Genomic DNA, 26656 nt, shown 5'->3' on the forward strand with positions numbered 1-26656 from the left:
CACCACGAAAGAGCACACCCGATACAATTCTTTTTCTTTCTATCTCTCTAACTCTCTTAATCTCTCTCTACAATAATATATATATATATATATATATATATATATATATATATATATATATTATAATAATAATAATAATAATAATAATAATAATAATAATAATAATAATAAGAGGGATATGGTGGTGGGGAATCAAGATCAAATAAGAAATAAAATTTTGGTAGCAATGTAACAAAAATTTTCATATACATTTTTTTAGCAAATAAACGAAATGAATCATTAGATGATTCAAATTAAGATGATTCACAATAAAAAATTCCGAAAAAAAATATCTTTATGATTCATTTTTAAGTAAATCAAGAAAAAATTCACTTTTATGATAATTTTAGTAAATATAAACAAAGTTATCGTAAAAATGAATCATCGAAATGTTTTTTCGGGAATTTTTTTTGGTGAATCATGTTATTATTGACTCATTTAGTGATTCAATTGTTTTGTTTGCCAAAAAAATAAGCCGAAAAAAAAAATCTTACATTTCTACCAAAAAAATTTCTTATTGGATCTATATTGTAGTAATGGATATCTCATAGGTTTAGAGGTTGAATATGGTGATAAGCTGGCACCCGATGTGTATAACATATGGCCTAATTTTATTCAAAAAATGACTTCCAATGTTTACTAATTTTACTTTCTAATCACATCAACAAGTTTAATATCTTAATAACTTTTACATAAATATAATTATCACTATACAAAATTTATATTATTCAAATTTCATGATAAACTAATTATATTTAATAACATAAATATTAAAAGAATATCTACGAATTTTCATTAGTAAAAATTTGAAATCATATATATTACTAAAAAAAGTATAAGTGTATAACTTTTTATTTCTATTTTTCGAAATCAATTCTTAGAAATTTAAATTTTATACGTTATCTTTTTGTTTTATATTAAAACACAATAATAAATAATATATAAAATAAAGTTCACATCAAGAAGCACCAAATTTTCAGCCGCCTGCCAATTAGCATGGTAAAGACTGATTGGGGTTGTTGCATTTTAATCAGGATTAAGTTTTGGTTACGATTAGAATTCAATGTAAAGACATTGTTAGAAGAGAAATACCAAAAACAATTAATCATAAAAAAAGACGAAAGAACAATAATAGAGAAATAAAAATAGGAGTAGACAATGTTTACCATTAAAAACCAAAAACAATTATATAAAACTAAATCATTCGTTTTATAAATAGTAATCAACTCCGTCTACAAATTATTTTAACTTAAAGGTGTTGTTTCAACTTTATCATTTGCATAAATTATTAATTCTAGTTTTAATAAGTTTTGTGTCACAATCAATAATATATTTCAAAATGTTCCGAAATGTTAATGTCTTTTTCCATCTTATTATCTTTTACTATACAAATCCAATAACTAATACCAGTTGAATTAATTAAAATTTAATAACTAATAATAATTATAATGATATCATCATAAGAAATAGAAATACAATCTCTCTTCTTGTACTTGTTGTCTTGTTAGACTGTTAGTACATAATAGGAAACGTACAATTAGTACACTTTTGTGTCATGAAGAAAGAGTGTTATCTACATATGTTGCTTATACGAAACTTATAACGAATACAAAACTGCCTTCAATTCGGAAAATTTAAATAGGGTTCAATTTGATCAAGCAATCGGAACCTGCAGCCGTTGCCGGCGCCGGCGCTTTTCAGTAGTGATCTTCTTCTCAGGGACTCTTTTTTTCTTCAGGTAACCATTCGTCAAAAATTTCACTAGTTTAATTTGATCACGATGATTGATTGATTGATGCTTAACCAATAAATTATTATATTATAATCGTGATTCATCCTTTAACGTTGTTTTTTTTTACCATTCTTTCTCAAAATTTCATCCAAAGTTTTAAAAATATAGTTAAATGTAATTCGGAATCATCCTAATCAAAGATCATTGTTTCCGAAGGAGATCGTTAGATGAGAATTAGATCTTCATATTTAGTTGAGTCCAATTTCATTTAACAGGTTACTTAGCATTACTTCAATGATATACTGTTTAATCTCATGAATGATTATTCAGCTGAAATGAAAATTGTGTGTCTTCCGATTTCCGATATCCATAAATTAAAACGTATCCAAGCTTTTTGTTAGTCAAATTCATATTTGTTTTGTAGGTGAGAATCAAAATGGTTATGGAACAAGAATCAGAGTGGAATTCAGCTCAAAATATCACGATAAGTGAAGATCTAGTGTCTGCTGCTAAGCGTCACCTCCAATTTCTTGCTGCTGTAGACAGCAACCGTTGGCTTTATGGAGGCCAATCTTTGCAATGGGCCATCTACAGGTAAATAAGTCATCATCGTCTGATGATAAATTGATAATACTTCATTTCATTTCAACCTTCTCTTTTACAAATCATCAGAGACACTCAATTTCAGGTATAACGCTTGCTGGCTTCCTTTGCTTGCTAAACATTCTAAGTCTCATGTCACAAAAGGACCTTTGGTTGTCCCTCTTGATTGTGAATGGGTTTGGCATTGTCACAGGCTCAATCCTGTAAGTCTCTCAACTTAAGAACCTTTGATGAAGTTTCTAGAATGTTCTGGAGACTAAAAACATAGTAATATATTGCTCTTCATCTCTTATTCAGGTCAGGTACAAATCCGATTGTGAAGAATTTTATGGAAAGATTCTTGACAACCATCATGTTGCATCCTCTGTTGAAGGAATATCAAGCAATGAAACAGAAGAAATATGGAACAAACTGTATCCCAATGAGCCCTATGAAATCAACCTGTCACTTCCAAATACAGAACATTCAGAAAAGACCTACTACAGAGCTGAAAAGCATACGAAATACAATCTTGTTTTAGCTATTGAAAGACAAGTCCCTTTCTTTTACCAGGTATCCAGACCCTATATGAACAACAATCACTTTCTTGAAGCAGCCTTAGCCAGATACAAAGGCTTCTTGCATCTAATCAAGAGAAACAAAGAGAGATCCATAAGATGTTTTTGTGTCCCCACTTATGATATTGACCTAATCTGGCATACACACCAGTTACACCCTGCTTCTTACAGTAAAGACTTGGTGAAATCACTTGGAAAGATTCTTGAACATGATGACACAGATCAAAAAAGAGGCAAAGGTCAGAAACTAGATGTTGGATTTTCTCAAACTATAAATCAATGGGAGGAGATGTTTGGTTCAAGGTATTGGAGAGCAGGAGCAATGTATAGAGGTACTCCACCTTCTCCTCTCACAACCACTCAAGTTATATCCAAAAAGGTTGATGGGTTTCAGAAATCAATCGATCTTCCTGAAGAAAATGTCATTGAGGTAATTCTTGAATTAACAGATGAATATTTCTTGATGATTTTTTGAGATTAAGTTATAACTGAATGCTGTTACTTTAGGTTGTATTGGAGATTGTAGAAATCAAAAACTTACCAAAGACCCATAAGAAAAAAGTTTGGGTTTTTTTCAGTAAGGCGCAACCTGATGGAATCTTTGATGTTAAAAGGAGAGTTGATATCCAGTCTGAATCTGGGAAGAAACAGGTTGCTACATTCCAGTGTGAGGCTAATGGATCTATTCTCTTTGAACTTGTTTCTGAATTAGATCCATCCAAATCAGGTGAAAGTGAAATTTTGGGTTGCTGTTTTATGTCTTTGGATGACTTTTTTACCCCTGTGTTTAATCTGTGTGTGGAAAAATGGTTTGATTTGGTTCCAAGTTCTGGCATTGTTGCTTCTGAGCCTATTCGTGTGAGAGTTGCAGCCTCATGCACTCCCCCTTTCTCAAAAAGCTCAATCGTTTCCGGTAAGGGACAGTTTGCTGTGAGCGGTGGATGTGGAGGTGGTTGTGGGAATATGGTGAAGGGTGGTGGATGTGGTAGTGGTTGTGGTGGGGGGTGTGGAAGTGGTTGCGGGAATATGGTCAACAGTGGTGGTGGTTGTGGTGGCGGATGTGGAAATATGGTGAAGAGTGGTGCTTGTGGTGGTGGATGTGGAGGCGGTTGTGGGAAAATGGTTGAGGGTGGTGGTGGTGGGGGATGTGGAGGTGGCTGTGGGAATATGGTGAAGAGTGGTGGCGGATGTGGTGGTGGTTGTGGGAGTATGGTTAAAAGTGGTGGCTTAGAGGTAGCAGTTAATGCATAAGGGATAAAATAAGTGATCCTTGTATCTCGGGAAGTTTCTAAGTAATTGATGTGCTGCATAAGTATAAATAAGTGTGCAAATGGTGTGTATGAATGCCAATGGTGTGTTGTATTATGCATTATGTTATAAGTTATGTAATGATGTAACCATGGATCTCTAACACAAATCCTGGTTCATATATGTATGTAAACTGTGTTTGGACATGGCCTAATTTAAATTATGATGACGTGGCACAGTTTACCATGCTTTTATGTTAAAAAAGAATAGATATGGTTTGGGATCTTGTTCTTCTTTGGATTATGTGACTCTTTTGCTGCCATGACTTCATATTTTGTTGAAGACTGTAAGCTTCCTCCATTATTAGAACGAACTAACAACTTATACAACTCATGGAGAGATATAAGGTAAATACAAATGATTTGTGTATGATATTCATAAACAACTTAATGTTATAAAATGGCCACCAATTACTATCAGTTTGCTCTTCAAGTTTGTTATCTTTGAATTGTACTCAATAGACAATAACACCATTAAACTTTTTTTCTATGTTTCATTACACCATTAGAAAAAAAATAATAAGTACAATGTTACACTTGGATGGATTTATTTGAAGTATGATGCCTTAATAAGAAAAAAGTGAAAGTGCATTGTTGTAAAAAATAGTAAAAATAGGATGCTATTAAAGAAGGTTGTTGTGCACTTTCGTGCTTTTGTGACATGCCATCCAATGCTTTTGTTTTAAACTATCAGTTTTGGAATGGAGAAAAAATAAAGGAAAGTAAGATTTTATAATAAACAATTAAATGAAAGTACATTGCTACTTCTTGAAAGACAATTGAAAAGTTTATCTGATGCATGAGAAACTGGTGTAAAAAGAAATGGAATTATGATGCTATGTGGATACAACATTCCATCATCTATAAGTTATAGTTCTAATGTTATATGATCCAAAGACACATAGTATTCTTATAAACAGTCACTGAGTTTATTTTATTTTATGCATGAGTAACTTGTATTTGTGTGTAATTTGATTCCAAAAATATGAGTTTGTGTTACAACTCCAAATTATATGAAACTTATGTTGACTTTCTAATGTTTTCAATCCATCTCCAGATTATATGAAACTGAAAGTACAATGATATAGTTGGATACAATTTTTCAATGTACAATTGAAAATTTTGGCAATACAACACCTTAACATAATTTAATTAGAGTAGAATATTATCATAAACAGTTAACCACACAATTATTTCTTTCATTTAGCCCTAAAAGATATGTGCATAAGTACACATACTTTCTGGTAACAAAAATCGAGATATTTTTTCTGTATTCTGTAAACTGTTTTTTTAAAACTGTAGTTTTGTGAAAACACTTAGAATGCATCCACCCAATTGTAGCAATGTCATTCAAATGCAAACACATTTGACTTTTTCTAAGTATAATGTCCAAATAAGAAAAAAAGTATAATTTGATAGATATTTCAAAGTAGAGTGTTGCAACAGAATGGAATGTAACCATTGGATAACATATTTAGTTAGTGGTTAAAGTTAATGAAAAGATGATGTGACAATAACTTTAATCATGTACAAAAACAGTTAATGAGCACATTTCTAGGTAGAAAGACAAGATCAATGATCAATGTACAACATGTTTACACTTATTAGTAGTTAGTCTCTTCACCTAAGGCTAACAGACACCACCAATCCATTACACTCAACTTCTTCACCTTCATTTCCAAGAGCCTAATTGCAACAACACAAAACCATATTTCAGTAAAAACAAACTTTAAATTTAAAAAAAAAAAAAAAATAGAAAATATACCTCTTCATCACCCTCAAAGTTACCTAAAAAACCTAAACTTGACCACCATCATCATCATCATCATCTCCAACAATACATTCATCCTCAAAAATATCAATCAAAGCCATTCCCTGTTTAAACTCAAACTCATTAATAGCATCTTTAGCACCAAAAACCAATGCATTTTTAGCAACTTTAATCGCATCCTTTCTCTTTTCAGAACTTCCCCCTTTCACCCCTTCACTTCTGCTATTATACTTTTCAGCCTTTTTACTAGCCACCTTCCTACTAGCCTCCCTACAATGCAACTGATCAATATACTTTTCATGTAAAGCCTTATTCTTCACCTGCTTCAAAACAGGAGGACTCACAAGTGTTCCACTTACACCACCACTAAATCTTGAAAGACTCTTTTTATAATGAGCTGTTGAAGAAGATCTCTTGAATGCCACATCCATGTCCAGGTGGCGTACAGGTGTCGTAAGAGAGGTTAAAGACTCGGTGAAACTGGGCTCAAGAACTGAGAACAAATCAGCTTCTGAATCTTGTTCTCCTTTATTATACTGATTTTGTAACATGTGTCTTACGTTTCTTTGGATTACATGACTCTTTTGCTTATAAGATTTGGGCTTTTTAGTTGTGGGACTTGAAGAACTGAGAAATTTGCTTGCTGATAAAACCGGGTCTTGTGAATTTGGTAAGCGGGCCCGGGAACGGAGGCGAGGTGGAGGGGGTGTCAGGTGGCTTCCGTGTACTTTGTCAAAACATTCCTGTGCAGATTTTCCAGGCACCTGTGTAATTAATTACAAGGAGTGATGACATCATCATTCATGGTGTATATATGGATTTTATATTTAGGAATTATGATGAAAAGTGAATTACCAGTTTGGAAACTTTCTTCCAGAAGTGTGGGGTGGGTTTTGCTTTAAGGTAAGCTCTTTCCAATGCTGATTCTTGATCTTTGGTCCAACCATGAGAAATTACTGGAATGCCCTCGTGCTGATTTCTTTTTCTTTTAACCCCGATATTCTTTTGATTTTTCTTAATAGTATCTTTCTTGTTCATGGGTTGTTGTTCATCATGCGATATACTAGGAGTTGTAATGGCAACTTCATTTTCATTTGCCAATTTAGCTATACTTTTTTCAGGTAATTCTTCATCCAAAGTTGGATTTTCTGTGATTGGTAAAAGTAAAGCACCTTCATTTGGATTATCATCAAATGCCAAAGTTTGAAATCGGTCAGAATTATTCTCCCATTTTTTCTTACTGGTTTTCACTTTCTTCTTTAGCAATGTAGACTTACATCTTCTAGATGTATTCGTATCCACTTGGGTTAATAAACAATCATTGCCTGTATTTCCAGTAAAACCACCATAGCTGGTCTTCTCAACATTTGTATCTACATCCCCATGAGAAGAGCTACGTGTTACTCGCGTCTTGAATTTCCCTACATGTTAGATTTCAAATTACAAGGGAAGAAAATAACAAAAAATATATGCAGGAAAGGAAAAAATAGTTCCACTTTCAAGGTGAAAAGGATAGGATCTACATTTCTTTATCATCATCCCAAACTTTGCAACAATAACTAGATTGAAAGAATGGTGGTGTTGGATTTGTAACTTCAACCATATCAATTCTGAATACAGGAATAACTACATTTGACCACAAGAATTAAACAATAGCTCTTTGGTCTTTACTATTAAGGTAGGGAAGAGGAAGAAGAATGAAATCGTAAGTTAAGCATCTTGAATCAAGGAATTGCAGTTAAGTGAACTAGGGTTAATCTCAATTGAAACTCGTGGACCATTCAGAGCAAGAAAGATATGTAATTCGAATAACTAATTAGCTGAACCATTGCAAGTAAAACAAAATGAAAGCAAAACAACGCTTACTGTTTCTCCGTTTTGAACTACGTGACGACTTTTCTTCAGTGCACTCTTCGGCACAAGGAGTCAGTCTGTTAGATCTTGTAGACCTAGTTTTCGAATTATCAGACCTTTTTCTGGCATTAAGCGATTCACCAAGTTTCTGTGAACATCGTTCTGACTTAGATCCTAGGCTTCTCCCTCGGGAAGAAACCTTTACCTTTTCTGTGAAGTTGAGAGGAGTCGCTGAAGAAGGAATTCGGGTCCTCCGTGGTTCTGGCTTAGGGGTTCTTGGGTCTTCAGGATCTAGGAGCACAACTTGGAGAAATCTTGGAGATCTTCGGAGTGGATAGGCTGGCGTTCTATCCTTCTTCGATGATTTTTTCTGGGGCATTTTCACAAACACCTGGCGTACGTTTGCCACGAAGACTAGGCGACGGAGTACTGGAGGAGTGGAGGGAAAATCGACCGTTCAAAGGGAAGTGAAAGTGAAGACGAACGAATAAAAGCTGGGCCTGAGGTTATTCAGCCCAATTCGTCTATGCAATGGGTAATGATAGATTACATTATATCAATATTAATACGAGAGAAGAAGAAAAAAAAAATTATTAAAAAAAATAGATTTAAATTAATACTAAGAGTTTTTCAAAAATAATCATAAATTTTATAGGTCTCAACTCTCAACTGTCGTATGTCAAATTGACACGGTACATAGGCTAAGGTTATGTTTGGCGGACTAGCTGAAAAGCTAGCTGTTAAATAAAAAGCTAGTTGATAGCTGAAAAACTAGCTGATAAAAAAATAACGTTTGGTAAACTAGCTGAAAAGCTAGCTGAAATATATAAAATTACATAAAAGGATATGTAAAAATATGTGTTTCTATAATTAATTAAGGGTATATTTGGAAAATTTTAAAAAAACTCCTAAAAAGCTAGTCTAAGTAGCTTTTCAAAAAGCTAGCTTATAAGCTACTTTTTAGCTTACCAAACACGACCACATAAAAAAAACTCGAAAAATAAGCTAGTTTATCAGCTAGCTATAGCGCGCCAAACACAGCCTAAGACTGGTAGTGCCCACACCACGTTATTAGAAAAAAAATAAAATAAAAAAAAACAAAAAAAAACGCTATAACGTGTTATGGTGGTAACGGGGAGTAACGTACAGTCTAATAACGGAGAAGGGGTCGGTGTTCACGTGTTATAACATGCAATAACACCCAATAACATCGTTGCCCATACCCACCTCTCTAAGGGGTATGCCGGTATTATGCTTTTTTTAACGATGGTAAAAAGGTGCTAGGTAGACGTCACGTCAACTTTCATATTTTTTTATAATTTTCACCTAAGGAATAGGGTGTGGTAAATGGTTTATCTATGAGTTTTATCTTTATTTTTTTTTTTAATTTCAATAAAAAAAATAAGAACTTTTTTAAAAACCATACTAAAATCAAAATAAAAACATAAAATTAAAAATTACATTTTAGAAATAAAAATAACATTAAAAACCTTTAAAAATATAGAGTGAAAAATTTTAAAAAAAGAAAAAAAAAAGAAAACTAGAATAAAACATAACATCGAAATTTCATTTGCGGTCTACTTATATTTTTCTCGAATCGACTACTTCTAATTAATTATTAACCATAATAATTAATAAACCAATTTTTCATTTATTTTTCGACTCAATTTGGTTCTTGATAGCAACCCAAAGAACCTTGTTATTATTAGAAATATTACCAATAGTCAATGACCTTGGACACTCTTTCCAAAAGTCTCCTACTTAGACAAGTCATCAATTATACGAGGTCTAATATTTCTCCAATAATCAACAGAGAGTTAGTTATCCAATGTAACTATCGAACTCTTGATCTCATCAAGATTCAGCCCATAGATAAGTGATCAACTATCTGTTCGTTCTAGATATTTGTATGAATTCCAGACATAAACGATGGTAAATCTCATAATTCAGGATGATGTTTTCCGATATAGATTTGTGACAACTACATCTGACTACTAAATTGAACATATTAATTCTAGTCAGGGCTCGGCCAAACACTTTAGATATCAACACCATAGATATCGATTATTCTGTTAAGGCAGAAGTAACAAATAAACTTCGACTACATAGTTTTTGTCTATTTCATCATATCATACATGAACATACCCTTTATAACTACCAGTTACGGATAACATTTGAGTAAATAGCCATGTACGCCAGCATACACTTGGGTTCTCCTAGCGTACGTACACAACTATGTGTTTTTCATTTAAATGCCAAGGGGCCAATTTTGCAAACAATTCTCATACTATGGGTCAAAGATGAAACTACTTGAACAAAGGTGTTACATCTTCTCTTCCTCGACTCTATATATATATATATATATATATATATATATATATATATATATATATATATATATATATATATATATATATATATATATATATATATATAGGTGTTCAAAGTAGTTATTGTACGCATAAATGTTGGTCAATCAAAATTATATAAAAAATGAAATAATTAAATAAATAAATAAGGGTAATTTAGTAATATGATTAATAACTTCCAAAAATAATCTCTATAATCATGGTATTGACTTTTAACCTAATTTCTACATGTTTATATCTAATTGACTTTTTCTAACCTTAAATTTATCCCGTTCATAATTCGGCCTCACACCCTTATCATCGGCCGACCATAGCAACTCCATATTTTCAATTCGACATCAACCAACTTCACATGCTCGATTCCGAGACCCGTCTCATACATGTTCTTACATTTTACATTCAAAATCTTCAACCGAATTCAACATGCGTCCTTATTTCTTAGCGATAAAGAAACAATATTCAACGGTAAAATCGCTCACTCGTCAACTTGTTTTATGGTTACTGTTTAGATATAATAATGATTTAGGGTTTTAATTCTCCTCTTTCGTCGTTTCTTGGGTTTTGGGAATTTCCATGTGAAATTTGAATCATATAATCTCTTTAATCAATATGCTTTTGATGTTAAAATATATTCGATTAATGATCCAGTGGAAAGCATAATTTTGAGAAAATTGTTGATACCGCTTAAGTGCGTCGTTTTTTTTTTAAAAAAAAAAGCAAATTTGTCTTCATTATTTTGTGTATTGTGTAAAATAGCTTTTTGGGTCACAAAATACAATCAGTGGGTTTAGTTCCTCCAAAATCGGCCGTTCAATCTTCCGACTTCTAATTACATTAAATTGAGAATTATTCGGTCTATGTTTTGTTTCTTTAAAATGTCAATAAATAAATAAATAAATAAAAAGAACAATATTTTTTTCTCCATCGTTTACGTAAACAAAGAAAAAAAATACTTTAATTGGTTTTGTCTGTACTTTTGTATGAATTGTTTCTCTCACTAGAAAAACTTTTGTATGAATTGTTTCTCTCACTAGAAAAACAAATAAAAAGACATTGCAAGATAGGTGTTTGTGGAAATGCATAATCTAAACCCGACCGTCAGAATTACTAAAGCTTTTGTTATTATACATTTCCAATTCTTTCAGAATTACTAAAGCTTTTGTTATTATACATTTCCAATTTTATCAGAATTGAATCACGAATTCAAATTATATCGGAATGGAAACACGAATTCTAATTTTGTTGGAATGGAATATGGATATTTTTTCATTGATTATACATGTTCTATAATTTTTGGTTATTGGTTTTGGTGCATTTAACAAGTCCGCATATTTTTCAAAGGAATATAATTTTTTATTTATCATTTGCTAATGCGTTATAGAATTCTAACCTACAATTAGATTTATTTTCATAGAAGTTGATGCTTGAAGAACAGATAACAAAATTGAAAGTGTTTCTTAACAACATTATTCTTTTAGAATGAATTAGTGTATATTGTTAGATTTTGATGTTTTTTTTTTCCCGATTTGAAAATTTTTTAGTTTTATTCTTTAACAATAAATGTAATTGTTAGCAATTGCTATATGTATTTGTCACACCCCGAAACCCAGTGCGGAAACGTTCCGAGGCGGAGATGACTTCATGTTAAGTATCACAACCAATGTACATAGTAAGCAAAGTAAACAAACATTACATTACATATTAGAATTTACATTTGTTCAAAAATAAGTGTTACAAGTGGTATACATATGTATATATGAACAAAAGTGTAGACGTGTCTTCTACGAACTCCGTCTTTGCCAAAAGGATTGTTGGTATCTGTCTAAAGTGGACCTGAGAATACAAGCAGTTTGAAAATTAGCATAAAGCTGGTGAGTTCATAAGCGGTTTTGTTTTCTGAAAATGAACAAGTTTCCTTTCGGTTTCTGTAAAAGTTACGAATCCAAGAAAATCTCATATTTTCTTATGTGTAAAGTTTGGTTATATGTTTTGTTACACGATTCTGGTTATGAACGACTGTTATCCCAGGAAAATCCCATATTTTCCTAAAATTTGGTTACCAATCTGAAATGTAATGTAAAAGATGTGTACTGAAAACCTGATTGTCCTTGTGAAAAGTATTAGTTTTAACATGTATATAAAACTAATAAGTACAAAGTAAACTAGTTACTGAATCCATTATTACTAACAAGTAAATCTCTGTTATCCATGCGAGTTCCATAGTCATACGATAGACTAGATATGGCAATAAGTAGTCCAAATCACTTTATGACTTTCGTCACCCTTGAACCTTTCAGTTCGGCTGTAGCTAGCAGCCAGGTGCGGGGTAGTCAGCCCCGTATAGATCTATACACTCAAGTCACGCTCCCTATCTAAGAGATTCTGGTTACAGAAGCTGTCCTCCACTCGCGTATCTCTGTGGAGTTTTCCCGAGGACGTGTCTCCAATTTATAGTAATAACAAATTTATTAGTAATAATACAGAAAGATCCTGATGATCCTCCACTCGCGTATCTCTGTGGAGTGTTACCGAGGGCAAAACAATGTACTAGGTTTCATGTTCAAAATTCAAAGGTTATGCTTTTAACTGTTATAATGTGGAAAAAAAAACATTTGTGAAAATATAAAATACAACATTTTATAACGTTTTTCACAAATAATACGATAATGTGTTCTGCAAGTTCAAACGGTTGTTTGTTACGACTATCAGTGTTAAAAGCATATGGAGTATGAAACATAACATATGTAAAACAAGTTTTGAGTACAAGTATTCCTTGTACTTTGCTTGTATTCCCCCTGAAAACAGTGAAAAACATTGAAAAAGGGTAGGGGTATGAACTCACCAGACGAGAAAACGTATCGGTTTGGATGCTACGAGTCAGTTCGGGGCTTGATAACGTGCGAGGTTCCTATGTAAAATGAAAGGATATATAATTGTATCTAATTAGACTTTGAATCACTAATTAGATAGGAGTAAACACTTCTCGACGTGAAAACATTTCAATTCAAGTGTTTGGAATGACCCGGGTAGCATCTATGGATGTGTATGGTTTGGATATGGAGTTTACTCCCAAGAGTAAACTCCTTTAGGAGTTTACGGTCCAAATGCCAACTCCCCATGAGTTTACGGCCGTAAACTCATGGTGGTGGTGTTCTTGTTTGCTAAATGGCCTTATAACACTTGAAGGTTGATGTTAGACTTGGTTTTAAGGCCTTTGAATGAGATTTGGACCTCTTTAAGACCATTTTGAGGAGTTTACGGAAGTAAACTATGAGGTTACGTCCGTAAACTCTTGTGTGCCATGTTTTAACGTGTTTTAAAGTTTCTAGGTCAATTACAATGCACATGGGAAGGTTATAGGGTTGATTACATGGCTTAGGAGGTGATTAGGACTTGAATTGACCTTGGAAAAGTAGTTTACGGTCTATGAAGATGTTCTTGGGAGTTTAATACCTTAAACACATGAGTTTACAACCGTAAACTTATGTTTGTCCATGATTCATGGGTTTTAGTGGTTGTAGGTTAAGCATACAAAGTTCTAGGTCCAATTCCAAGTCATACAAGGTGTTAAAGGCACTTTAACACCCATTGAAGGAGTTTATCGCCTAAGGAGATGTGTTTACGGTCGAAGAATGTTCTTGGGCCATAAACTCAAGCTTGTTCCATTTGAATATGTTTTGGTGCATTTCTTGAAGGATTACAAGGTTCTATGCATTCATGGAAGTCCATGAAAGCCTTTGGATGTGTTTTAGGGCACTTTAACACCTTAAAAAGGTGTTTATGGTCTAAGAAGGTGGGTTTACGGTCCATGCATGCTCTTGGGACGTAAACTCATGTCCATATATCTTTTGGTACGATTTTGAGGTCCTAAGCTTATGCATGCAAGTCCAAAGGTCTTATCTAAGCACTAGAAGTGATTTGGAGTGGTTTTGAGGCTTTAAAACCCTTTGTAGAGGATTTCACGGTTTTAGGAGGGTTCCCAAACCGTAAACACATGTTTATGGGTGTTTTGGATGATTCAAACATGAATTAGAATACCAATCAAGTTAAACAACAAGTTAGGGTAGATTGCTTACCAAAATTGAAGCTTGAAAGGGGTTTTTGGACCAATTTCGTGTTCTAGAGAGAGAGTAGTGAGAGAAAGTTATGAAGTGGGCAAAAGTCTTCAAAAGTTATCCATTCAAGCTTTATATAGAGGTTGGGTTTGAGACCCGGTGGAATTCTACCCGATACCGACGTAAAACAGAGCTTTTTGGTCGTACCCGATTAAGTTATCGTAATTACGACTTAGATGAAACTAAATATTTTCCAAATGAAAATAGAAAATATTTTAATGTTTTAAAAATCTATCCCAACATTTTTAAAACCTAATTACAAGTCGCAATAATTTATTTTAAAACAAAGATAACGGAAAATTTTGGAACTTAACGGTTTTATTAACGGAAACGGGCTACGGTGACGAAATAATTCACAGGTTCTCACAGTATTCTATAAGAATTAATGTAATTTTTGTTTTAATTCTTCAATTGATGGTTCGAAAATTTGTTATTCTACAAGAAATTTTTAAAGACATTATCAACAAATATGTTGAAGAATTTTTTTATTTTTTTTATGGTTCAAGAATATTTTTATTTTTAAACATAGTCAAACATATTCTGTCAGAATGTCTGAATTAAAAACCTTATAATTCATAAAATCGGATTTTTAAAATTAATAGAATCTATGATCCCTTAAAATATGCAAATTTCACTTATTAAATCTATATTAATTGACTAAAATACCCTTGTAATTAAATTAGATGATATTTTTCAATTATATTTACTTTAATAATATATATTAATCATTTTCTTAAAGTAAGTAAAATTGATTGGCATACAATAACACAATAATTACTTTGAATAGAATAACCTAAGCATATATATATATATATATATATATATATATATATATATATATATATATATATATATATATAAAGAGAGAGAGAGAGAGAGAGAGAGAGTTAGATTCAAATGTCTCTAATAAGTATTGTGTTCCTAAATGCACCGATAAAAAATTAGCAAATGATTAAATAATTAATTAAATCAAAAAGGCATTTTCGATTTTTTCCAATTGCAATTAATGGGATAATTTAATAAAATCCCTACAATTAAGGAAACAAAATACATTTGGTGACCAAATTTGTCTCTTTTATATCCATCGACACCAATTCTCCCATTCTTCGTCTAAACGTCAACCTCGACCCAATCCCTAAACATTCAATTATTGACCGACCAAAAACCTCAACGATCCTCTTTACCACCAGTATTCCGCTAGTTGTTGCCATCACTCGCCTCCACCATGTTTGATTTTGTGTCTTGTGAACAAAGAGATTTGCTGCGTTTTCCACACTATCTCGAGGGCATAATAAGGAAAACAGGTATAATCGTGCTTAATTCTTAAGTATTATTTTGTCATATATTGAATTAATTCTTTGAATTTTATAATATGTGTTTGACCGATACATATGAATGTATTTAAATTCATTAAAATATAGAGGTCTAATATTATGTCGTCCTCTTAGGTATGTCGTCTAATATTAACTTTTGCATCTCAACATATATACTGAGGAAACTTTCTAACTAATGGTTTAATAAAATAACAATTAAAATACCTTAGTTGAGGTAATCGTTTAATGTATATAGCCAATTGAGGTAAAAAAATTTTAACAAAATTCAATTTTTTTTACTCACAGTGAATATTTTTTATTCCAATAACATGATGATTTAATTTGCTTATGATTAGTTATTTCATACTCTTTAATAACGCAAATTCTTTAAAAATATTCAAAACTATTATTCGAAAATTTTTACGGTATCATTATTGCAGAATAAACATGTATCTTAATAGTTATTAGACTCTAAGTGATATTCTTTTAGAATAAAATATCCTTGTGGGATAGTTACTATCTATTTGGACCTTTTTATCTTTGGAGGGTCTTCTTCCTATTTATTATTTCCTTACGAAGATGGTTTATATATTCTAATTGGTTTTTTTTCTTAATCACCTTTTTTGTTAACATGATTTTTTTCATGCATTTATATTTCAAATGTTTTGTTCGTTGGATATATTCTTGATAATACAAGTTCTTTAAGAATATTGAAAACCATTATGTAAAAATAGTTTATTCTGTAAGAATATTATTGCTGTATTCTGATAGAATTTTAGTTAATTATTTATATGTTTAATGTGCAGTTGTTACAAGTGTATCACTACAAAATATTTGACAATGAATTTGTGATAGAAATGACTTGAAGACATGATGGGAAATACTTGAAGAATGAATTAAAGAATGATCACACTGTTTAAGAATCTTGTTATTTTTTAAGAATTACAATTGTTATTTTTTCAGAATTATTGTTATTATTTAATGAATCACAATCATACAATGTAATTATTTGGTATATTAATAGTTTAAGAATCAATTTTGTGTATTCTTTCAAAATAAAGTATTTAATTATCCCTAAAATCCGAAAATATCCTTTTTTAATATCGGTTAATTGACTAAAATGCCCTTATGCTCAAATTTGTGTGATTATATGGTACATGTTATCCTATTCTACTATCATAGACCTTCAGATTATGGCATTTGGTTATATTCCATCAAATGGCCCATATCTATACATTCAGGCACATAATAGTTACTAGAAACAAAATAACGTAACCCTATATATATATATATATATATATATATATATATATATATATATATATATATATATATATATATATATCTTCTTATGGGCAATCAAAACACTCCATCGACAAATCGAAACTACAATTTCGAAAATCTTTTTGGGTTAGACACAACACCTCGTCAATACTTGAACATAGAATCACCCCCCCCCCCCCCCCCCCCCATGGTACTTTTGTGAACTTGATCCAAAGTGGATCCTCTATCCTATAAAGACCATTTTTTCAAAAACAATATCAACACTTTCAACCTTATCAACAACGCTTTCAATCCGCTTTCATATACTAACAACCTTTCCAAGATAACCACAACCTTGGCAATCGGGTTCTCCGGATTTTGTGAAGAAACTTAACTTGAACAACCACGACTATCAAAAAAGAAAGGAAAAAAAACCCCTCAAACATAAGGAAAGGTGATTTGGACAAAGGAGAAAGAATTGAATTTAGCAATGACGTGGAATTTCGGCTTCCTAAGACCCCATCGTTGGAAATGCTCAAACGGTAAATTGTTTTTGGAAAAAAAAGGTCTTAATCGTTTTCTATGGGTTAGTGGGAAATGAAAACTGAAAGCTCGACCAAATTACTACGGATGACGTTATATGAGTTTGAAAATTACCGAATTCAGCGGAATTTACAACAACCTCACCAACTTGCACAAAAGTGGGTCTAACGACTTCGACGCCTTCAATGTGGCCATGTAACAATACGAAAAATTAACACCAACCCGTAAAACTTTTTCCTATGTCGAACCTTGGCTAAAGTTGAAGGATTATCCAAAATGGAACGTAGTCAAGAATCGACTTCTCTTCTCGTTCGAAGCGTACGAGAAATGTCGATGAACTACACAATAACAACAATCGAACGATCGGACACACATCAACGTCAACCTAGGTACAAAAACCAAAATATGTGGTTTTCTACTTTTACCATACATAACACGTAATTGTTATTGAAGTTTGAATTCTCAAAATTACTATTGTGTCCATGTAAATTAGGAGAGAAAAAAGACAAGCAAAAACAAATATGGATTGAAGATGATACAGTTAAAGAAGATGAACCATGTTGTATCAGAGATTATTTTCAATGTTACTACTCACTAGACACACATCATATGTGATTGAGAAATAGACACACCTTTGATTTCCATCATTACTACCTAATTTTCTACTCATACAAGGATTTCCACTCTTGTCATTCAATGGTTTTATGGGGTGTACTAAAATTATATTCTATTTTATCTCTTATTTCGGATGCAAATATCTAAATAATATTTTCTGGTCAATGTACTCTTTATCATATATTTCATTTCCAGTGTACGAAAATTATGTTTGATTTGATGTAGAATTAATGGCTTATTTCTTTAAACAAAAATAGTTAATTCTTGATCCGAGTTTAAAAATATCTTTCAATACAAATGAAATTGAAAAAAAAAAAAGTGTGAAGATAAACTATAAAACTATTTTATGCATCTATATCAATATCATCCTTGAGATGGAACAAAACTGTATCACTACAAAACAACTTCTTAAATTTTTTGAATATTTACCTCAATGTTTGTAGTAATGCCCCTATCTATGTTCATATTGTCAAATTCTAATGTTTTTTAACCTCTCGAAGCCCGGGAGCTTAACCGGGCCCAATAATATTTAGATTTTTATCTTTTATTTTATTCAAATTTATATAATCGAGCAGAATGAAATCGAGCTCGCAAGCTTTATCGTATATTTATTGGAATTTGATGTGATTTTATTTTCTTAATACCTAATTTAGTCGAGTTGAGCTGGATTCAAAAGCGTCGTTTCTTTTACTGAAATTGGATCTGAACTTGAAATTAAAGTTCAAGTCGAGCCGAACTCGAAAGTGTTGATTACTTTGTCAAGATCGAGCCCTACCTTAAAATTATTACGCGAATCAAGTTTCAAGCTTCGGAGTACTTGACTCAACTTGATTACAACTTTATCTTTAAATCATTATTTACATCATTTATAAAACAATCAAACACCAAAGGGCTTGTGGCCCATTGGTTTCAGATGTGGTGGAAATGTGTCATTCCTCAAGAGGTTGAAGGTTTAAGAGGGTGTTTGGTTTAGTTTTGGAAAGCCAAAAAGTTCTTTTTGTAAAAGATGGAAAATCAGGATTCCGTGATTTTTCAAAAAGATATCATTTACTTTATTGAAAAAGTTGGAAAAATCAGGATTACCAAACATCTCTTTTTGATTTTTAGAAAAAAATAAAAGTTAAAAGTCACTTTAAAAGGTATCACAAACACCCTCTAAGTCTGATTGTAGACAAATGAGTAGTTTTAGGAGTACGATCAGTAACTGTATGTTAGCTGTTAAAAAAATAAAAAACTTTATAAACAAACACACAATGGAAAACGCATTGCAATTCTTTCGCTCATCACAATGGACAATATAACATTCATTAATAAATGATATGATATGATAAAATAAAGAGTAAATTACACGAATGGTCCCTATGGTTTAGGGTAATTTGTGCGTTTGGTCCATAATTTATTTTTTTAACTCGGAAGGTCCCTATGGTTTGTTTTTGTTATGCGTTTGATCCCTACTGTTTATTTTTGTTACGTGTTTGGTCCCTATCTTATCAAAAAAGACTATTATTTAAAGAGGAAAAAATAATGGGGTAGGTGAGGTAAGGTGAGGGGGTGGGATTAGGAGAGTGTTCATTTAAATAAATTAAAAAAATCAAGAGCATAATAGTCTTTTTAGGTAAGATAGGGACCAAGCGCGTAACAAAAACAAACAGTAGGGACCTTTCGAGTTAAAAAAATAAGTTAGGGACCAAACGCACAAATTACCCTAAACCATAGGGACCATTCGTGTAATTTACTCTAAAATAAAAGAAAGTAATATATTGATAACCTTCGAACAAAGCAAACAATTCTAGTAGAACCCCTATCTCAGACTGTAGTGGATTTCACCACCACATGCTCAGGTAGTATGTATTGCACCATAAACACGAGTACCGCATACAAGGTTTGCAAGCCATAATTAAGTCAACGCGTTCTCTATTTCAAACATGATATCCATTTTTCACTCCTTAATGGGATTGATAGTTTTTTATGTAAGTTTGGGCCTAACAACCTAAGATTGGGAAGAGCTTACATTTGTTTCCATATATTATATGATAAATCCGTAGTCACCTTTGGGTTTGCTTTCATGGTCACACCCATATGCAACAATTTGAGACTTGTACTTGATTATCTTTATCATTTTTAACCATCTTAACAAGTAAAATCAGAACAAAAGAAAATCATGAGGTTAAAGAAAACAACATATCACAGATGTCAATCAAAATTCGCAAACAAACTAGGCTTGTGTGTATTTCGTATATTTTTAATGTAATAACCATCAAAGGTACGTATTAAAATAACAGTATCAATTACAAATGATAAATGATACTTTACATAAAGCTTACATTACTATTATCGGTAAATCCGTAAAGATATATAAAATGACCATTGTGGTTGGTAGGCCCTGATCCCATGTGATGTTGGTGCACCCTTAGGGAACCTATACGGGCACCCCTCAAGGCTCCAACCGATGCCCCCTTTTGACGTCGCTTACCATCCGTACGTTTCCACCACCACTTTTCCACTATGCCGTTTTCTCAACTAAAAACAATTTTATAGTTAGCCTCTCAATATTCTAGCCCCAACAACTTACCTTTCATCCCATTTCGCCATAAATTGTTGCATTCTTAATTAAATATAAATAATGCAACTTTTTACCAAAATTACGTCACAAATAACTTTTTATGACCACACGATATATATATATATATATATATATATATATATATATATATATATATATATATATATATATATATATATATATATATATATATATATATATAGAGAGAGAGAGAGAGAGAGAGAGAGAGAGAGAGAACGATTATTAACAATGAACCACTAAACCAATCGTTAGCTTCGAAATTTAAAACGACCAACATACAAATAAATGAATGTATACTTATACATTGAACATATATATACTAGATTATATATCATAAACTCATATATTTACCAAAAAAGTCACATCTTTATCATATAACTTATTTCAAATTTCAATTTTCAAATCAAATACATATATTGATTTATTTGAATTTTAAAAACTGAATCAACAGAGAAAAATTTACGAGACTACCAAGTATCAACCTAGAAACAAAATATAATTTTTTTGATCTGATACTTTAAAAAAATGACATGTGGCACGTGTAATTTTTATTTTTAGGTCGTGTGGGTGTGTGTGAGTGTGTGTATGTGTGTGTGTGTGTATATATACATATATATATATATATATATATATATATATATATATATATATATATATATAGTTGTGACACATGTGTACTATACAAGTTTATTTAAAATAAAATTTTAATATCAATATTTAAACATTAAATATTTTATAAAATAACACTTTTACATAACATAATGTAATCTTTTAGAATATTTATAAATGAAATCAAATATTCTTTATAGCATTTATGATACTTTATTATCAAATTAATAGAATGATTTTCTTTTCTTATAAAACTCGTTAGAATTTTGTGGAATTTTATTTTAAAAAATAGAAATTCTAAAAAAATGACAAGTAGAAAATAATAATTTTTTTAGATTTTCTATTTTTTAAAATAAAATTCCACAACACACATATATATATATATATATATATATATATATATATATATATATATATATATATATATATATGTTCAGGTTCATTTGAGACCATTTTAATTTTGTAAGACCGTGAGATCAAATCTAAAAATAATTTTAAAATGCAAAATAAATGGAAAAATCCAAAAATTCTTTTTTAAATATTATTTTCGCAACTTGAATTAACTAAAAAAAATTTAAAAAAAAATATAAAAAAAATCCCGTTTTTTTTTTTTTGAAAAATCCGTGAAATAGAATATTACACTGACATATTCTAAAAATTAATTTTAAAATGCAAAATAAATTGAAAAATCTAAAAATTCCTTTTTTAAATATTATTTTCGGAACTTGAATTAATTTAAAAAAATAAAAAAAATCCGTTTTTTTTTTAAAATACGTGAAATATTCTAATAGAATATTACACTGTACATATTTTAAAAAATAATATTAAAATGCAAAATAAATGGAAAAATTCAAAAATTCTTTTTAAATATTATTTTCGGAACTTGAATTAACTAAAAAAAATAAAAAAAATGCATCTCACAAAATTAGGCCGTCTCACACGAACATATATATATATATATATATATATATATATATATATATATATATATATATATATATATATATATATATATATATATAGAGAGAGAGAGAGAGAGAGAGAGAGAGAGAGAGAAAGAAAGAGAGAGAGAGAGAAAGAAAGAGAGAGAGAGAGGTGGGTTCAATTGTGAAAATAAAAAAGGTTGAGCATAGGGGAATCATTCTCAGCCACTCATCTAATTAACCTCTAACATAAAGGACACAGTGGCAAACTTGTAAATATAATATAATAGCCTTCAATCACAAATACGAACAGTTGAAATTCATTCGTTTTTTGTTATTTCAATCCAACCTTCAATTCTGTTTGAATACGAACATATCTTCAACATCTACGATTAATTATAGTCACAGCATCATTAGAACAACATCATCGATAATCAACAAAAAATTCAATTCGTATCATTCATTCACCATCGTTCATCAAATAAATATCGAAATTAAGGTTAGAAAAAGGTCAAATCATTTTTTGTTTGAAATTTTCATATATTTCTCTACCAATCTACTATTTTGTAAGATTTGAGTAGTCAAAGTATCATATTTATCACATTTTTAAAAAAATTAACTTGTATGCACTCCAACTGTTTGATGAAATGCATAAATTAAATTACCACGTTATATTCACCAAGGTTCTAAATAACGTAAGGCGTGACTTAACGGCAATGTCAAGCTTCAAGTTTTTCCGAGCCTTGGCGAGTCACGTCGTTTGTAAGGCGTGACTTAAGGCGACAATTTTGTATATAATTCATATTTTTATATGTATTTTCTACTATTATTCATTTTTATACACATATATGGGTCAAGGCGGCGTTTTGGCAAAGCTTGGCGGCACATGCAAGCCTTGGAGTCATGGCATGCCATAGCGGAACCCTGGCGAGCTTTTTAGAACCTTGATATTCACATCACCTAAATCGATATGTGATTATTAAAACACAAAACAAATATGCAATTCTATACGTTATTCATATGTGAATAACATATAAAAATTATATATATTTCTGAAAACACATTGTAATATTCATATATGAATATACTGTGCAATATTCACATATGAATATACAAACTACTATTTATAAGTGAATATACGATCTAATATTCACAAGTGAGTATACAATATATTATTCTCATGTGATATACTATGTAATACTATATAATATTCACATATAAAAATATAATATTATATTTATAAGTGAATATATCATCTAACATTCACAAGTGAATATACAATGTAATATTCACAAGTGAATGCATTGTCTAATATTTAAATATGAATATACTATGTTTAGTATATGTTATATTCATATATGAATGATACTTAAATTGTAAAAAAAAAAAAAATTAATCATAGTTTTTATTAATAAGTGAATAACGAATGTACTGTAGTAAAAACCATATTCATTTTTATTCACTTATGAATAACGATAGCTGAAATTATATATATATTTTTTTATCTTAAAACTATAACAATATGGATTTCTATTTGTAAAGAATAAAAAATCATGAATTTTGATATATTTAAAATCATTTTTCGATTAAAATCGCTTCTTAAAAATTAAAAAAAAAAACAAAAAAACTATGTTTTTGTATATATTAAAGTAATGCTTACCATAGTTTAAGGAAATATGTTTTGTTGGAAAACATATGTGCATTCCTTTCCCATTTCCGTCGGTACGTTTGAGGGTTTTGTGGTAAAAATAAATGATTGACTGAGAATGATTCCCTTATTCTTAATCTTTTTTTTTTTTTTTTCCAATTGAACCCTCTTCTTTCTTTTTCTCTCTCTCTCTCTCTCTCTCTCTCTCTCTCTCTCTCTATATATATATATATATATATATATATATATATATATATATATATATATATATATATATATATATATATCTTTTTAATTATGAGGGTACAAAATTAGGTAAACCTTTTCTGAAGACGATAGTGTTGGTACCTTTAGAGGACATTTCTTATCGGTACTCATTTGTGACCTTATTTGAAAAAGAAACTCACCTGTCACCAGATTAAATGACGTAGATGGCCAATTTTAGGCATAAAAATATCAAATATTTTAGTGATAACGTATAAAAGACTATTTATTTGGCCCAATAATTAAAAGTCTTGTTGTTAGGATGTATAATTAACTAAAATAAAGAAGATTTTAAGTATAAATATTTCACTTACAAAACGTTTTTATGCTCTGTAATTTACCCGTATTATGGTTTAATGGCAGATTTGATATGAACAATCTAAGGGACAACTTATTCTTTTGAAAGGCTTACAAGTAAACTTTTTTTTTTTCTATAAAATTAACAGACTTTAATGACATCAAACATTATCCAACTTCTTATTTGGTTTCAGTTGCATTAAATTCATGTAAACAATTGTCATAAAATTTGTTTATTTTTAGGTCAAAGGGTATGGAAGGGTGTTTGATGCGTGAAACTGAGCTGGCATGGGGGTGTATACGCGTGAACACTGCCCCCAGCTAGGGTGAGTGTGACGCATATTGAGACGAGTTACTGACTGTTACGCACAATTTGATTGAATGTTCGCTTTTTGACCATTTTCTCCAATTTACTCCATTTTGACCGTTTATATTCATTAAAAAGAAAATTCTTTTCAAAATTAAAACCTCACCTATATATACAAACATAATACACATCACATATTTTACAACTATAAAAAATCACACTCAACAACAACAATATGAATAATTTTTTAGATGTCATTTCTTCTTCTTCATATGATGAAGATTCCGATGATGATGAGTTTGTTATGCACACGTTGTCTGCGGCAAACGACATTGTACGTTAGAGAGGCGAAACTTCAAATGTTGAGAAGAAACGAAGAAAGTCGATCGAACGGGATCGAGAGGCGACGAACAAACTTTTGGTACGTGATTACTTTAACCTTGATAGTTTATACGACCTATCGAAGTTTGAGGATCGCTTTCGTATGAATAGAAAATTATTCCTATGTATAGCTAGAGATTTTGAACACAATTATGAGTTCTTCAATTGAGATGGGATGCTAATGGTAAACGTGAGTTTACTACATTTCAAAAATACACAACAGCTCTTAGACAATTAGCGTACGGTATAGCCGTAGACACTTCAGATGAATATTTGAAGATGTTTGCGAGGACCGGTCGAGAATGCACATATTTTTTTTTGTGAGTATGTTATAGAGCTTTATGGCGACATGTACTTGCGAAATCCGACCAGAAGTGATGTCGAACAGTTGTATGTCGCACATCAGGCGAAACATGGATTTCCAGGAATGCTAGGTAGCATTGATTGTATACATTGGGCATGGGAAAAATGTCTCAATGCATGGCGATGACAATTCACGCACGGTGATCATGGTGTGCCTATTGTTTTAGTAGAAGCAGTTGTTTTACAGGACCTCTGGTTTTGGCATGCATTTTTTGGTATGGCAGGGTCAAACAACGACCTGAATGTGCTTGGTGCATCTCCTTTATTTAAAGATATTTTGCAGTGTAAAACACCAAACATGTCATACGTTATAAATGGACGTGAATACAATCATGGATATTACCTCGCAGATTAGATATATCCAAAGTACACTACATTTGTCAAGTCATACACATATCCAACTGATGAAAAAAAGAAATTGTTCAAATTAGCACAGGAAAGTCTGCAAGGAATGATGTGGAGCGGACGTTTGGAGTCCTCAAACAGAAATGACACATAATCAAATATCCAACATGAGCATGAGAAAGGGAAAACTTGATGAAAGCGTGTATTATTTTACATAAATGATAATAGAAGAAGATGTTAGGGCTATTTGTACGTATACTCCGAATGATATGCTCAATCCACCTGCAGTAATACAAGTCGGCAGCCCAACATATTTTAAAAGGCTTTTGGAAATACAGAATAGTGAAACACATTACAATCTACGTCAAGATTTGACTGAGCACATACGACAACGACAATTTGAAGACGAAAACGAAGGGGATGAAGACGCGGACGATGAGGACAACGATGCAGACGAGTAGTTTTTTTCAATTTTTTTATTAAATTTTATTTTATTAGTAAAATGTACGTTGAATTTTAAAAATAACTCATTTTTTTTATCAATGTTTATTTATTTAGTAAACATGTATGTTGAATTTTAAAAATATTATTTTTATTTTTATTAATGTTTTGTTGTGTTTTTTAGTTAATATAATGTATAAATAATAATAATAATAATAATAAAAAAAAAAAGAAAAACAATGTGGAGTGATAACGATTTCTAAGGATTAGTAAACATGTAGTGAACATGTAAGTGGTGTGATGTGACGCATAAGTGATATAACTTTTGTAGTGAATACCTAATAACCATATCTCTTAGCCTAAATTTAATCATTTACCATCAAATTCCGAAGGTACACAAATCTCAGAACCCG

The 26656-nt window shown here is 31.0% G+C and overlaps 2 protein-coding genes across 2 annotated transcripts; one reads left to right on the forward strand and one right to left on the reverse strand.

Annotated features, from left to right (window-relative positions):
- The first annotated feature begins 1576 nt into the window (after positions 1-1576).
- Positions 1577-4425, forward strand: LOC145031949 (glycine-rich domain-containing protein 1-like). Its single transcript, XM_078980602.1, has 5 exons — positions 1577-1777; positions 2196-2365; positions 2460-2577; positions 2672-3361; positions 3439-4425. Exons 2-5 carry the CDS (start codon positions 2208-2210, stop codon positions 4180-4182), a joined length of 1710 nt encoding a protein of 569 aa, XP_078836728.1. The 5' UTR covers positions 1577-1777; positions 2196-2207; the 3' UTR covers positions 4183-4425.
- Positions 4426-5632: 1207 nt separating this feature from the next.
- LOC145031950 (uncharacterized) lies at positions 5633-8379 on the reverse strand. Its single transcript, XM_078980603.1, has 4 exons — positions 7876-8379; positions 6865-7430; positions 6004-6773; positions 5633-5924 (listed from the first exon to the last, which is right to left on the reverse strand). Exons 1-3 carry the CDS (start codon positions 8240-8242, stop codon positions 6036-6038), a joined length of 1671 nt encoding a protein of 556 aa, XP_078836729.1. The 5' UTR covers positions 8243-8379; the 3' UTR covers positions 5633-5924; positions 6004-6035.
- Positions 8380-26656: the final 18277 nt, after the last annotated feature.

This window comes from Lactuca saligna, chromosome 2 (assembly GCF_052625555.1).
Source record: "Lactuca saligna cultivar CGN05327 chromosome 2, ASM5262555v1, whole genome shotgun sequence".
In the NCBI taxonomy this organism is placed as follows: Eukaryota; Viridiplantae; Streptophyta; class Magnoliopsida; order Asterales; family Asteraceae; genus Lactuca; species Lactuca saligna.